This window comes from Phalacrocorax carbo, chromosome 9 (genome assembly GCF_963921805.1).
Source record: "Phalacrocorax carbo chromosome 9, bPhaCar2.1, whole genome shotgun sequence".
In the NCBI taxonomy this organism is placed as follows: Eukaryota; Metazoa; Chordata; class Aves; order Suliformes; family Phalacrocoracidae; genus Phalacrocorax; species Phalacrocorax carbo.
Window position 1 is genome coordinate 21,670,407 of NC_087521.1, and position 16,270 is coordinate 21,686,676.

The 16,270-nt window shown below is 39.9% G+C and overlaps 1 protein-coding gene across 3 annotated transcripts in view; it reads left to right on the forward strand.

The window, feature by feature from the left end:
* The first annotated feature begins 6,430 nt into the window (after positions 1 to 6,430).
* The window catches only part of PPP4R4 (protein phosphatase 4 regulatory subunit 4), a 73,265-nt gene continuing 63,425 nt past the window's right edge, over positions 6,431 to 16,270 (forward strand). Inside the window, exons 1-3 of one of the 3 annotated variants that reach the window (XM_064460671.1) lie at positions 6,431 to 6,665; positions 6,991 to 7,081; positions 7,553 to 7,626. In XM_064460671.1, coding sequence (XP_064316741.1) covers positions 6,992 to 7,081; positions 7,553 to 7,626 — 164 coding nt within the window. In that variant the 5' untranslated portion in view covers positions 6,431 to 6,665; position 6,991. Of the gene's footprint in view, positions 6,666 to 6,698; positions 7,082 to 7,552; positions 7,627 to 16,270 lie in introns of those variants that run through there. The other 2 variants (XM_064460670.1, XM_064460673.1) reach the window with 2 other exon arrangements.

The following is a 16,270-nucleotide window of genomic DNA, read 5'->3' on the forward strand; positions in this document are numbered from 1 at the left end:
ACACCATAAAAATAATAACTCTGGGAGATGGGTTATTAACTGGAGGAGAGTTTTAGGTTGGATTCTTCTTTTTGTCTTCTGCAGCATTCTGGAACATCTGTCCTGTGTTTCTCCAACTGATTAGTTCTCTATTGTTAAACTTAATTTAAAAATGTATACTCCATTGCCTATGCTGCCTTTGGTTTACTTTTTCTTTCTTTGTTCTTTCTTCTAACGTTGCAGATGAGCTGCTTACTTATCTGTGTGAAGCATTTTTGGTATATAGTATGCTTTGTGAAAGACATAGTGCTGCTTCTTCAGCTAATGTGTTCACAAAGCCAGGAAAACAACATAATCTCCAGGCATGGGATTTAAGAGTACTGGCACATTTAACTCTAGTTGTAATAGCAAAGACTTTTTCAAGTCCACATACAGCAAGGTGAGGATTTTTCTGTGTGACTGAAGAATAGCAAAGACACCTTCATTTAAGATGAGGGAAACATTTGCAATGGTTGCAAATGCAGTCAGATGCAACAGATACTTCAGAATGTATTTTAAAGGGAAGAGTGATAAAGAGGGTTATGAAGATAATAGGAAAAGAAATAAAAAGCTGTATTGGCTAACCAAGGGGAAATGGGAAGTCAGGCCATCTCACTTGATAGGGTAACTCATTTTCTGGGCAGAAAAATGAAGTTCATCTGGACATCCTTAAAATATTTTTGATATGAGAATTGATTAATGATGAGGAATAGAAGAGGACTTCGAGGTGAAAGGAGTTTGCTAAAGAGGAAGGGAGATGCATGTTTCATGTGGGGGAGCACATTGGTGTGTATATGGATAGATTAGCCTACCAGGTATATGGAGTTTACTCAAGGAGTTTCTTAAGTCTTGTGGCCTAATCTTATTTCATTAACAACTGTGATACAATATTAAATTTGCTGATGACACAGTTATTAATACAGAGGGGAATTATCGGGCAGATTGAAAGGACCTCAAGGACCACAATAATTGGATGAATTTACTTATACAAAGTGCAGCACCATTCAGCTAAGGCTGATAGTGAGAATTTATACTACTAAGATGGGAGTTAATTAGTTTTAGATCACTGTGGATGAGAATGACCTCATGTGTTAATTGATCACAAAATAACTGTGAGCTGCCAATGTAGTATATTCGGTAAACTAATTCCTGTACAGACATTATTTCTTCACAGGAGGCATTACTTCCCTGAAATTTTCCTTTGCAATACTATTTTCAGATCACCTTAATTCAAGAGAGGTGAAGTCAAACTGCTGCAGATGCTGAGAGGACATGCTAGGGTGATCAGGGGAATTAAGAGCCTCTTTTAGGAGTGAAGACTAAATGCTGAGCTTAGCTTGTTTAACCCAGGATTACAGCAGATATGACTGCAGTCTTTAAATACCAGGAAAGGAAGACTAATTTAAAGGACAACACTGGCACAAGAAGAAACTTGGTAAACTGGCCAACGGTAATTTTAGGTAGGAAATCTGGTTTCTATGGCAACCAATGAGTAAAGAATAGTTGAAGGCAAAAAGTTGTTAGTTTTAATATTAAGTTTGATGTGCATATGACAGTGTTCATGGCTGTCATAGCAAGGAACTGGACTCATCGGCTACCTCTATGTTATAACAGTGCCAGTCTTTGGCTCCGAGGCAGACTGTGCCTTGACCATCTCCATACTGGTAAGCTTTCTTAACCTCCCGAGGCAGGGTGCTTGCATCCTTACTGCCCACAGAGAGGTGTCTGGGCTGGCACTAACCCAGGGAACCATGTGGGGGAGTGCAGGCTGGCCTTGGGGACCGCACTGGCAATTACACTGTGCGAAAGATTGAGCTCCAGTCCCTGTACCATGCCCAGTATCATTTAATCTGTTACTGGTTCCAGAGATGTTTTCCCTTCCCTGGTCATTGTAAAGGGTTAAGAAAATTCCTGGTAGAATACGGGTACAGCCCTCGCTACTGAAATACTGATGGCACTGAGATTTTTGCCGTTATCGATCCTATTTCTAAAATGTAAATAAATTCTGCTTTATGCAGATATTTGAAAAAAAATAGTAAACCTGGGCAAAAAATAGGTGTTCTTTTTTACGATAGAAAATAAGTCACTTAAACTTCATAAAGTAATTTCCTATTATATCCTACTCTCAGGTCAAAAATTGTAAAAGTAGCTGGAAGATACAAAGAAAAATGGCACTTCCTATTTGCTCTGTTGTTAGTCTGTCTTTGTGCATGTGCCATTACTTTTGGACAGAGGGTAGCAGATTAGACACTGCAGGAGGAGAACATTACTAGTTCTTACAGAAAGACACAACGAATGCAGTGATTGCAATCTTAAAAATTTTATATATTACATAAAACCAAACACAAATTTAAGGATCTTTTCTGTGTTCTTGTAAAATATTTTTTTTGTTTTTTAGATCTTATTGGAGGGTGCTGAGTTAATACAGGAGACCAGTTCACAGACGATGAAAGCACAGTGAGTACATTCCAGTGTTTTCATACCCCTTTTAATTATATAGCTGTTACAAGAAGATGACCGAAGTGGCAAAAGAACAATCAGCAATTTTCTGTAAATGACAATAGTAAAATGAAGCAACAGTTTCTTAGCAACAAACTGGAAAACATGCTAAATATTTTTTTCTGCTGAAGTTTGTGTATGCTACGTTCCAAGCATTGTTCTGAAGCAGACCCAGATTTTTGTGTGTGGTTCTTTTAGATTAATGTTCTTACAGGTTTGCCTCGATACAGAGTATTTCTGAAGAACCAGTGGTCGTGGAGACATTCTTACCTGGAGTACGAATGGAATGAAAAATCTTGTTTTGTAAGGCTAAGGCAGTAGATGGAACATTAAAGCTGCATTTTTAAAGGGTTTGGTGAACTGTAAAAAAAAAAGGCAAACCATTGCAGTGAGAGGTTGCTCATTTGGGAACAGCTGATCCAGCTCTGGCCGTCTCCATGGTGGTGAACAGACTGAATTGAACTTCTGCATAGTTTAGGTGCTGAGTCCTGAGCAGAACTGTGATTACACAGGTCATAATCATCTACACAGTGTACATTATGAAAGTATATTTATTTTTCGTGGAATATTAAATTAACAGAAAAAGGGGAAAAGAAGAATGAAATGTTTAATTTAATTTTGACCTTCATGGAAACTCTTCAGTAGTCTAAATAAAAAAAGGAAGCAAAAAAAAAACTCCAAAAGAAAGCGTTACTATCAAGTTGACCCAAAATGTATTGCCTCCCCCCCCCAACATAATCCAATAATCCAAAAATATTCTGCTGAATTTTTCCTCCTCTTTTGCTTTGGCCAATGCAAAAGAAATTCTGGAATTTAATCTACAGTGTGCACATTTTGCCTGAAAGCATTACTTGGTATGTCCTTCTATATCCCCCAAACCAACCAGTTCCTTCATATTCCAGCTGATTCAGGCATTGCAGTTCATGCTGAGACTTCCTAAATTTTCAAGTTCTCTGTGAATAACTGGATTTACAGGTTAATTCTTTGGGAACATGTAAAATGTGAATTGCAACCTTTTTAGAGCAGTTTCTAGAAGGCAGACATCTAACTGCTGGGTAGCAAAGCAGAACTGTGCATCTGTGCAACAGGACAAATCCCTTCACCTAAGAGTCCTTAGGTTGAGTCAGTGTACCTGAAGAATCCTTCAGGTACAAACTCCTCCCATCTATTTTGTCTTCTTTCTGATCTTCACCTGTGTTGCATTTAAAGTTTACTGCTTTAGAAGGCATGAATAATGCTATTTCTTTTCTTCCACTAGGTATGAGTGCCATTTTCCCAGGTGCTCTGCAGTTGTCTCCATCAAAGGATTATTTAAAATCAGCCCTGTTTTGGCTTTGCAAGCTTACAAAGCTCCTATGTTAAAATGGAGGTTCCAATTCACTCTGGATTTCACAAAAGCAGTACGAAATAGCTCTTTATTCTGTACAATAGCTATGACAAGGTTAGAATGAAGCTGAAAGCAGTGCTTTATTTGGGAGAAGAGAGTAGTGGAAAAGGGAGGAGCTGAAAACAGCAGCAGTGGAAGGGAAGTCATGCGTGACTTTCATCACAGATGAGAATGACAGGCCACTTGGGGAGAATGTGCCTGCAGATTTACTACCAGAGGGGAGTAATTGTTATATATGTGGTTTGGGAACAACATATGCAAGCTTTTTTTTTTTTTTCTATCTGGCAAATGTGTGTGTCAAAAAGAGATACGTTTATATTGATTCTGGGCAAGCTAATTCCTTCTGTGATCTTTATTCTGGTCCAGTATTCAATTTACATTTTTTTAAAAAATCTTATTTTTATTCTGCTTTTCACATTTCCAGGATATTTGTAGATCTCTTTGACGTATCTGCTGATTTTAAAATTAATGGGAGTTGCTCCTGCACAGTGTTTCTTGGACTGAGCTGTAAGCACAGATTTTTAAAGGGAGCTGTTTATGTGTTTATAAAAACCCCTCTTCTGTAGTGGCTTACAAAATTTATGTAAAATATAATATGATAAATCAGCCTAACTGTATATCTAAGCTCCACATTCTTCAGTCTTTAAAACTGAGTTACGAAATACCTGATTTCAAAACTCCAATGAGTTCCTAATTCAGGACACGCAAAAGAAAATGCCTTTGGTCTCATAAGATCTTTAAGATTCATGAGAACTATTTGCAAGGTGAAACAACCACAAATTGGCTGTTGAAGAAATTGCAAAAGGATTTTTCCTAACTAATTGAGATTGGGATTTCAGTATGTTTTCCTAATACTTATTATCAGCAGAAGCATGCATGTCCGGATTCTGAATTAGAGAACATTTTATAAAACCTTCCCCCCCGCCCCCCGTGGAGCTACTTTGTTAACTACTCAGAGAGGACTTAGGTTCAATATTATATTTACTGTCTGATGATGTTCCCTAGTTAAAAGGATAATGCAAAGGAGATGTTCAAAATAGCGCTTCTCATTTTAATTTGTCATCATGTCTTGAAAACTCCAAATGGTTTTGGTTTTCTATTACATAACAGTTTAATTATTTCTATGTATTTTGGATTGGGTTTTTCTGCTAGTAATTCTGTTGTATGTTTGAAATTAATGGAGATGCTTTAATTTTTAACTGTTTTACAGGTTTAACTGAGCACAGGATTTGGCCTAATTAGTACACAGATATGTAACACACAAAGGACCACATTTATTTTTTGCTAAATAAAAGCTGAGGTACTTACCAACCATAACATAGTTAAACAAATTCTGGGCAATATACTAGATAGTGTTATCTAATCCTTATAATTCGTGGACATATTTTTATACTTTATCAACAAAACTTACTTATACAATATTTACAGGGTTTTTATAACTCCTGATGTGAGTGCAATTGTTTAGTTGTGTTCCATGTAATCATTGCAAGGCCTGGAGAATTACTTAGCTCAGTAAATGCTATGCCTAGCTGTGGGTGGTGATTCTTGCCCTGCGTGCATTTTGCATCACTAACCCACCCCAGAAGAAGCCATCTTACTAAATTTTTTTAAAAAGATAGCATCTTCCATGCTTATTTGTCCACCAGTCAGGGCTAAAAATGGCATACTTTTATTTTGAAATAAATACTCTCCCTTGTAACCCCAGTGTACTTAGTGAGCCAGGATAAATCCTACAGCGTCCAAGGCCTAGCTGGATATCCACCATTGAGATGTGCCCTGCTCTAAGTATGAGCACTGTGTGACCTGAGGCAGGGAGAGGGCTGTAAAGGTGAAGAAGTTATGAAGACTGGAAGTGAAGCCTTCGGTGTCGATTCACAGTTGACCGTCAAAGGGATATTTGTGTTTGTTTGGTTGTTGGTTTTTTTTTTAATGAATATAAAAGCATTCATTGGAAAAGGAACCTGCTTCGGACTTTTCATTAAAATCAGCACGCTTATAGGTTTTTTTCTGTGTAACTGAGGTTTGGAATAGCTGTGACGGCGGGGCAGGATACCGGTGAGGTGTCCTGGGACAGCTGGCAAGGGATGCCGCTCGAGCCGAGGGGACGGCAGCAGCGGGCGAGGAGCCCAGGCGGGGAGGCCGCAGCAGCGGGAGAGGCGCTTCAGGGCGCCTGTAGCTGGAGGCCACAGTTGTGGAAGAGGAGCCCCGCGGGCGGCCGGAGCAGGCCCGGGGGAGCGCGGCGGGGCGGCGTGAGGGGTCGGGCCCTGAGGCGGCGGGTGGCGGCCGCCGCGCACTTCGGGTGCCGCCGCGCTCGGGAGCCGTTTTGCCCCGCCGAGGCCGCGGCAGCGCCGCGTTGCCCCGGCGACCGGCTGGGCGGTGCTGGGGCGGCCCCACCGCCGGTGCCGGCGCCCTGCGGGCCGCGGGGCTGCCCCGGCCCGGGCGCCGTGGCGCTCGCTCGCCTCCCCCCGCTGCCGGGGTGGGCGCCCAGGGGGGCTGCGCGGCGGGAGCGGGACGGGGGCGGGGAGCGGCACTGCACCACCGCGACCGTTCCTCCTCCCGGGGCGGCACCCGGGCACGGCGGCGGGGGGCTGCTCCGCTCCGCGCCGTGCCCCGGCGGTGAGAGACGAGCCCCGCAGCCCGGGCGCTGCGCGGAGAGCCTCCGCCATCCTCGCCCCGCGCCCGGGGGCAGCCTGGCCCCCTCCCGCCTGGCGACCCGCGGCGAGGGGAAACTTGGCTGGAAACTTCCCCCGCCACCGCCGAGGTACCAGCGGCTGCAGCGGGCTCCCGGCGCCGGGGGCTGCAGCGGCGGCCCCGCTCGCTGCCCGCCCGGGCCGGGGAAAGTTTCCCGTCAGGAGGCCCGGCGGGGGCGAGCGGCGGCCGCTGCCGCAGTGTGCGCGCTGAGGCGAGGCGGCGGCGGCCTCCCGGCGGCGGGAGGAGGCAGGCGGCGGCGGCGGCGGGCGGGCGCCCTCGGGGAGGGTGTTGCGCCGTGTCGGTCCTGCCTCCCTCGGTGCGATGTGAGGCTCGCGGGGAGCAGCGGTTGCCAAAGGCTTTAGTTGTTACATGCCTCCGATAATCTTCTTCTCCAGAATGGATTTTAATCAGAGCAATTTATTTGGATACATAGAAGACCTGCAGGAACTAACTATTATAGAGAGGCCAGTACGCAGGAGCCTGAAGGTATATACTTCAAAATGGAACGATGCTTTAAAATCCGTTTGAAATTGTGTCTCTTTTATTTATGCGCGGCTAACTGAATAGGTAGTTTATCCTTTACAGCACCAGGATACTATAATTTGTTTTCAGTCATTTTGGAGTAAGCGACTTCGAATTCTATATAGCAGGAACTTAGTATTTTCATTATAAGAATATTAAGCTGGAAAAAAAATGGACTAATTTAGGACTTTAATTTATATGTGACTTGATTACACTTTAAGTGATTGACAGTGGCAGTGTCTGGTGTGGAACTGTACTTCTGTTACATCCCATATTTTCCTGCTGAAGGATTTATTTGAGAGACTTCAAGGATTAAATACAAATTACTCATAGAACTATCTTTGGATCTGGGGAGGAAGGGGTTGTTTTAAGAAGATTAAAATTGGGAAATAGTGAGGCATTGTAAACTCATAATCTCTATTTCATGCTTGACAGACACCAGAAGAAATAGAAAGATTGACAGTTGATGAAGAACTCAGTGATATTGAAAGGGCTGTTTATCTACTCAGGTATTGCCTAAAATATTACTGTGAAACGTTGCTGACCATTGTGCTTACATATAGCTTTTTTAGTGTTTTACTTTTCACTCCTTTTATTTTATGTCTTTCGGTAGTAGTTTTTCTTACTTTTTGATACGTTAAACATACAGACAAGATAAAAATGGGTACTGTAATTAAAAAAAAATGTATAGAAAAGGATGCCCATGTACATGTATAAACATTTATTTCATGAGTTTCTAATATGGCCCTCGCCAACACTGAGTTATACTTAATAGTCTTTTCCCCTGCAGTTGATTTTGCAAGATTCCTTGACTGCTAACATTAATAACACCAGTCATTCAGTGACTTCATATTCACTCTAAGGCATAAGCAGTTACCACAGACTGATAAGAGCTGTTCGAGCGTACTGTCTATGTCTGGGCTTTCAGAAGAGGAAACTTGAGGGATTAGTTTTATACTCCTTAGGAAATACTGTAGAAGACACTATATAATACTTCCCTGTGTTCTGGTTTTTCATTTTATGTCCTCCTCCTTGTTCTTCAAAGTACTTGCAGCTACCTGAGTAACTTAAATTTTGATAGTTTAAAATACAGATCTTTCAATTACTCTGTAAGTCATCTTTGAGAGCACAAACGTTCTGAGGGATTTTGATTTGAATATGCATTTTTAAACAATACCTAGTAATTGGAGAACCAGCTGCAGCTCCCTCTTGGTTTGCTTATTCTGCTATTTTAATTGCTCTTCCAGTCTATGCCTGTGCTCAATGTTTAGAGTACCTTAATTTTCTCAGTGCCTTAATTTTCTCTTTTTCGGGCGCGTGGCATTATTTTTAGGTAAGGATTTTTGTCCACTGATACTACTTTTGTACTGAATTTTGACTTCAGGAACTATTAGCAAAGCAAGTTTTAAAATCCATTATTTAATAAAGTTCAGCATTAAAAAAAACCAAACCAACAAACAAAGTGGTCCGTTGAGTCCAGGGAAATTCAGAGGAAACAGTTTGCATGTGGTGCATATTATTGCAAAGGATGCATATCAATTTTGGTTTTTACCTCAACACAATCACCAGAGTTAACCTTTTTTTTTTTTTTTTTAACCTCCTCCTTTCTCTCCCTGTGTGGCAGCAAATTTCTTTGCTCTTTTCCCAATTAGAGATCATGTTTCCAGCAATATGTCTTTACTGGATCATTGCCTTATTAAAGGGTAAAAGGTTCCACTTTGTATCTTTCATCTGACTAATTGCTTTTCAACCTGGCCTTGAACTTCTGACATCTTCACCTGCTTTCTCTCTACTTGAGCAGCTGTTCTGGGGACATAATATTCTTTTCCTTGTGATGAAGTTTTCATTTTTGCCTCTGCATTGTCCTCATTGCTGAAAGGTAGCTTCATCTCTGCTTGATAAGCTTTTTGTAGGGCAATCACTTGCTGTGATTGTCCAGGTATGTTAATACAATAATCCAGTGGAGCTTTTGCTGTTCAATAGTGTATTGCATTTCCTGTACTGAGTGGAGTATAAGCAAGCAGAGTTGAAAAGCTGCCTGTAACATAGGTAGTATCCTTTATATAATGTACAAAGGTATGCATTTTTGGCTTGTCTGGCATTTCTTAATCTATTATAACACAAGACTCCTGCCTGCTCCTGTTTGACAATAATGTCAGTCTGGTCTTTTCATGCCTCATTTTCTCATACAGATGTGTTATTTGCTGACCTTCAGGTTGTCCCTTAAGTGGGGCCCTCCTTGATGATATCCAAAAAGACACTGCCTTTTCTGAAAATCCCACTGTAAAAATTGCTTTGGTGAGATTGAAATGAATTGTTAATGATGTGTGTGTTGTGCTCTGTTTAGGAAGGATGATGCTATCTCTGTATACATTAAAGAAGTACAGTAATAGAAATAAAATCTCTTCCCTTAAATATCTAGAGATAGTATAAAAATACTTAATGTTGTGTCACATTGTCTTTTCTATTGTCACTTATTTATGTAACCCTAATCTGCAAGTTGGAGGTTTTTAGTTTATTGAGGAGGATCTCTTTAGTGTTGCTGGTACAGTACAATGGAGCTGACTAATACTGAGACCTTTGTATGATACAGCCAAGCTAATGTTTAGTAATTATTTTTTGTGAAAGTCCAGAAGGAGTCCTCACATTTTAATGGCTTTCATTCTGAACAAAAAAGCCCAACCATTTTCTTCTCTTTTTGCATTCTCTCTTCCCTCCAGAACCTGTCCCCAGCTTCTCTTCCCAACCCTTGAACTTGGATACTCTGGTCTGCTAATATGCAGAGTTGTTGTATGTTTAGTAGAATCTTGTTTTTCTAGATTTCTGCTTCTGAGGTCTTCTGCTGTTGTAATCTGAAAACATCTTAGTTGGAGAGAATAGTACAGCCTTTTACTATCTGAGGTTTTTGTTGCTTGAATAGTGGTGGGTTGTGCGGTTTTTTGGTTGTTGGTTTGTTTTTTTTCCCTGCTGTCCTGTGACTGGTTCTTGCTATACAGTGTTTATGAAAAGGTATTAATTTCCCAACTTCCGTCAGTTTCATCAGTTCATTCTTCTTTTTCACCTCTTGTGTTACTTCTTATTTTCCAGCAATACTACTGAGTTCCTGGCATGCTCTTTTACTTCTTGATATTGTAAAGATATTTATTTTGCTTATCTAGTATGTATTTGTATCCATCCAATGATTAGTTTGTATTTCCGCAACCTCTTGTCTGTCTGTATCTAGCCATGATGTATTGTCACAGATTTTGTAAATTTCTGGTCATTGCCTTCTCCTGAGTATGACATAAATATATGCCTACAAATGTTCTTAGCACATCATGAGTATGTTAACACACTAATCCTGTTTGAAACCTCACTTTCACAGAAATGCGGCTTCATTTTAATTGGTTTCCTATTTTTACCTGTCATAGTTTGGTTTTACGTTCTAAAGTGCTAATTGTAATTTTGATAATCCTAAAAGTTTATATATATATATATAAAATTATTATTTTTAGGGGATGACTTTGCTTTCAGTCTCCCCTTTTCTGCCAGTACTATTCTTCAGATAACTGTAATGAGGTAGACTGACAAGATGATCTAGCTAAAGCTGATCATTTTTAGTCAGATTTGTTTTCAGCTAAATCAGCTCCTTGATTTGGCTCATCATGTGGATATAGAAACAGTTGTGCAAGCAAAGGGAAAGGATTCAGTAGCTCTCCCGGTGGCCAGAGTCACTTTAATATGACATACGCATGAGTGAACTTCAGCTTTAGATAATTGTTGCACTTTTAATTGGGGAACATTCTGCAATTAGGCTAAGCAAGTTCTAATTTAATAAGAATGTGGTAGCAAATTGGACTGTCATTTGTAATCTCAATTAACCTTGATTCTGGTTGAGGAACTGGGCTTCCTTAGGCCACGTTGTCAGGGATGTTTATGAACTTACCACGGAAATGAAATGGATTTAGGTACCTAAAGAGGGAGAGGCATCTGAGTGCCCAGGATCTGTGTTTTAGAGCTTCAGCCTGAGTGCTTGGGGGTTTCTGGAGGGTCTAACTGGAATCACTGAGGAGTTGTATTCTGACTGTATTTTGGATGTAGCTGGCCCAACAGAAGAACAAGGGGAGCAAAATAGTGATGTGCATCTCAACCATGTCGGTGTCAAGATTGATGATTTGTCGTAAAACTGTCAGCAGATTAAGAAAAGCTGCCAGACTTTTCACTGAGATGACTGAACAGTTTGCATTCCACTTCAGGGCATCGTGACCTCTATGAAGATGATGGCAATAAGCAGCTCAGGGACAGTGATTTTTATTCCTTCTATGAACTTTTGCCTGTAGTCTTAGTTTCCATGTTTGCTGATGTTTGATTGATGTTATTACTTATTTTTATTTGTCATACTGCATGCCTTTTATGGCAGACAGCCACCAGCAAAATATGTGTTCTTTGCCTGAGGTGAATCTGGTTTGGATACAAGGATGCTTACTGGTATGTACACTGTAGCGTGGTTTGTTTTCTGAGGACTTTTCTGTTAGATTTCCCTGGGGGTTTTACATTGTTGCGTGTATTGTGTTATTTTGTATTCAGCTACTTTTTTGTTTATTTGTGCCTGCTTAGTGTTAAAGCTTCCAGACCTTGACATTTCTGACATACTCAAAATAACAGGGTAATAATGAGTTATCAAGGTGGAAGATTGAATTATGCACCCTTTTGGGAACATACTGTACTTTGGTTTTGGAGTGATCCTATCTCTGTGTAACAACCAACACAATCCCCCTCTGAAACGTTGAGCAGAGTTTTGAAGACACAATAGATACTTTATCTATATTGGAAATAATTCAATGTCTATAAATTTAGCATGTCTTAAAAAAAGTTGTACTTTATTGTAGTCATCTTTGATTAGCTAAAGGGTTCTCAAATTCTAAACATCTTTTTATACAGTATATGTTGTTAATTGTGACTGTCAAACCCACTATTTAAAAGTGTTTTTTTTCTTTTAGTTTTTAGTTTTATCGTGTTAGTTTTGGAGATTTTATTTTTTCTGCAGGTGCAGGCAACTCACCTTTGAATTTAAATGAGAGCTTTAATTTAAATGTACGTTTAGGAGCTGATTTTCTAATATAAACATTGTGTTGATTTTTTTTTTTTGTTACATAATTGTGAGAACTGGCTACTCTATCCAGATTACACAGCTTCTGAATTAATGATCCTGAAACATACATAGTATAGTGAAAGATCCAGCCGTCATGCTAAGCACATGGGAAAAAAATTCTCCAAACATACTGGCAAGCTGTAAATACTTAACATAAAAAGTATTTCTAAAGCCTTTTTTTTTTTTTTTTTTCTGTGCATAATGTAATAGTGTCTTTTATTTTGTAAATTACAACTTAAAATCTATAAAAGTTTAATCCTGATTCTCTTGGTTGCATAAATTGGTTGCTTGACCTTGACTCTGTATGCAAATAAATTAATGTATATGAAATTGATTATTTCACCTTAAAGTGAAAGGTGTACCAGTAGTCTTCTCAAATGATGCTAAGTCACATACTTTTATTAAAATTTAGATTTGTGCAAATACTTCTGTTGATGATATTTGCTGAGTTGAAACTACAACTGAGGAATCAGCTGTAAATATACCGAGCAGAGTTAATATAGTGATCTGGGACACCTCAAAAAAAAAAAAAAAGAAAAAAAAAAAAAAAAAGAGACAGAATAATCTTCATTTCCATTTTCCATTTTCTTTTTCAGGCCACAGTCAGCGCAGGAAGATGGCAGTGCCAGTCCTCTCCCTGTTCTAGTATTTGTGCTACATTTGCCCTTGTGCCTGCACAGCACATTGAGGAATTTGAGGCAAACCATAAAAATAAGAGTTAGTTTTAAAGCAGATCAACTGTGTGATCCAGGACTTTGTGCACCTGAAAAAAAAGCCCTGTGCCAGCACAAGAGAAGTGTGCAGCAGCATGGGAACTGGGCTTTGGGAGTGGGTCAAATGGCTTTGAGACTTAGCACTATGTTTGGCTGGTTCATGGTATTCATGGAGCTAAGTTCTTCTGTGTATAGTTTCACAGTGAAATTAAGCTGAATGAAGCTCTTCCTAGATCAGAAAGAGTAGCTCTTGTCTCCTTTCCTTACATGACTGCGTGTTTCTGATATGTTTTGTGCACCAGCACTATTGCAGCCATGCAGTCTTGGTCAGATTAGGGAACTGATACCAATTCTAACAAATTTTTCAGGTACTTGCTTCCAACAAAATGTGCAACTGCATGACTGCTCATGCTACGGTAAGTGGAGCATGAGCAGAGAAGATGTCACAGCTGATAGATCACTCTCCCATCAATAGCAGAAGAGGTTTAGTTCAGGTTATGCTAATCTTGAATCTATACTTTGAATCTGTGAAGCCAAGTACTGGTTGAAGTGATGAGAGAGTATGACGTATCAGCTGTAGTGTATGTAACGAGCCCTTTGACAGTAAATGGACTTCTGGAAGTCTACGTGAGAGCTGCGATGAGTGAGATCGGTGGTAGCCCTCCTTATGCATTGTCAAATTCTCCTCTGGAGATGTCATTTCTATGTATGTTTCAGAGCATCTTTGTGCATGGCATGATAAGGAGAAACTAGGTAGTTGTGTGGATGCCTTTTTAAATAGTAAACACAGTTGAAGGAACTGTGGGTTTTCTTAACTTCTAAAAATTGTTCTGTTGCCCTGGGAAAACCTTATCATGCTCTCCTAGAAAAGATCTACCTAGGGATATCCAGCTAAATATTTACAATGTTTCTTTCTACATGACAAGTCCCATACAGGAATAGTATGTTGCCCAGCAGGAGGCTGAGTTTGTTTTTGTGCAGATGATTAGTGGCATTTAAGAAATAACTTTAACAGCGCCACAGTTCATTTTGAGATGGCGCATAATTAATGTGTAAATATAATAATTCTCCTTTATATCACCTTCCTTAAGAAGCTCCAATTGTTTATAACAACATTTTGTACTGGTAGGGAGCTTTTATTCTCATGCTTACTCAATATTACTAGTTTATGTTTGTATCCTTTGCCTGACTTGGAAAGAGTATTGCACTAGTTCATGTCAGGACCTGGAGATGCAGCCAACGGAAACTGCTTGAGGATGTAGATGGGAAAATGTAGTGTTTTGTGTTAGAATATATCAAAGTACAGACCCCTCAAAGAGTAGGTCAAGCTGTCATTTATGGCAAGTCTGAGAACACTTTCACACGATGGTGCCTTGTAATATAATGACTGTCATATGCAGTGACTGAAACAAATATCTAGAGGATTTTCTTGCAAAATCCTGGTGTTTTGAGGACTACTTTGTTGTAGGCATAGGGAGCCCTTCACATTTCATGGTGAGATACTTCCATGGCCCTGCACTCTGACTCTACTTCATGTGTTGCTGACAGAGAAGCAGCAGTAGTTAGTACTGGTCCAGCTGCTCTACTCCCAAAAGCAGGAGTAGACATTTCAGTTTTGTGAGTGTCAGGGTAGTAGCATGCACCGTTACCTGTCCCAAAAATCTGAATACTCTGAAACTCTTCAGAATAGTGATTCTTAGTCCTGAGACACCACGTTTTTTACATTCAGAGTTCTTTCAGATATTCCTCTGAATCTCCACAAATTGGGGCAGATAACACTACATTATGTATTCATTCACATTGCTGCACTTTGTAAACTTTGTGTGAAGGGGAGTTGTTTTACTGAGGTGAAATTCTGATTATAATTTAAGGACTTCAGGAGCTTGGACTGCAGGCTTGGGCCTGTGTCTGTGCCTCAGCTGATATGCTATGGCAGGAATAATTTGGAATGAGACAATAAATAGCTTCATTGAGATTTAAGATTAATCTTGTTCTCTGGGGTATACTTGTAGAGCTGTTTTATTTATCTGTTTTTAGAGTTAACTTTAGCAACATTAATGTTTTTGTCATTCTCTGTTCCACCAGCTAGCTGGTAGTCTAAATGCCAACACTGTGGTAAAGTTACATGGGATGTTTGTCAAACCTCAGACCCCAAAGCTTTATGTCACAGGAAAGAAACCAGGATTATTTCACCACTTATACAGAAATTTTTTCACCAGGAACACAGAATGGGAATGTAGAAGGTTCTTGAGACTGGGCAATTCAAGGAGGTCTCCATTATTCATTGAGAAGTTTGCCTAACTTGGTAGGGGTTGTCTTATTTAATCTCTCAGGGGCAGCTTTTTGTATAATAAAAGTTCTCTTTTGGTCTTGAAGACAAACTGAAAAGGAAATTGGAAGTGAGGAATTCTCTTGGCATAGTCTGGCAAAAACCACATTACAGCTAAGGAACCAACTGTTTAAATTATACACAATTATAGGACACTCTGTCTGGAAAAGAAGGTTGCTTCAGATTCCAAAACTGACGCCACAAGTGGCATCTGTAGCCAGAGACGGTTATGCCCTCAGGGAAAGATATTTGAAGATAGACTAGTGATGCAAAAGTAACAAGAATCTTTTAATTTGAACGTGATAGTGATGGGAATGCTACCTAACTGAGTTGGTTTTGAAACTCACACTTTGAGAATTAACATGTCACTGGCATTATTACATCTTGATTCCTTCCTCCCCCCCCCACCCCCCCACCCCGCAGTATCTAACTACCTTCCTAGATCAGCTAGATCAGGTTGGGTTTGGGTGTTTCTAGCCTGAACAATAACAGTATCCTTTTCAGGCTTTGAAAATAAGGGTTGTCTAACTCCTATGCCTCAGTCTGTTAAAACTAGTTTTACATGGCTATCACATTCACTGCACTTCTTGAAGTTGCTCCTCTCTCCATTAATAACCTTGCTGGTCTCACAGAGAAGCTTTTTGACAAGTTGGAGTCCTTCCCACTGAATGTTAATTCCTTATAACCTATCAGACAAACACCCCTGTCTATGGAAGGAAAATGTCTTTCTGCTTTATGAGTCATAATAAAATTGAATGAGAAAAGAACAAAAAAAACATTTGGAAACTTCTGTTAGATACCTTAGATATATCTGAGCCACGCTTTATTGCCTCTGGCTGATACTTTTATACAAGCGGGAAAATGTACCAGATATTTCATATCAATGTTATTATTTGAATAGACTCTTGATGATGCAGATATTCTTGTTTAAATTCTAACTTTTAGCTTTTTTTGCATTCAGATAAATGTTTCTGCATGTT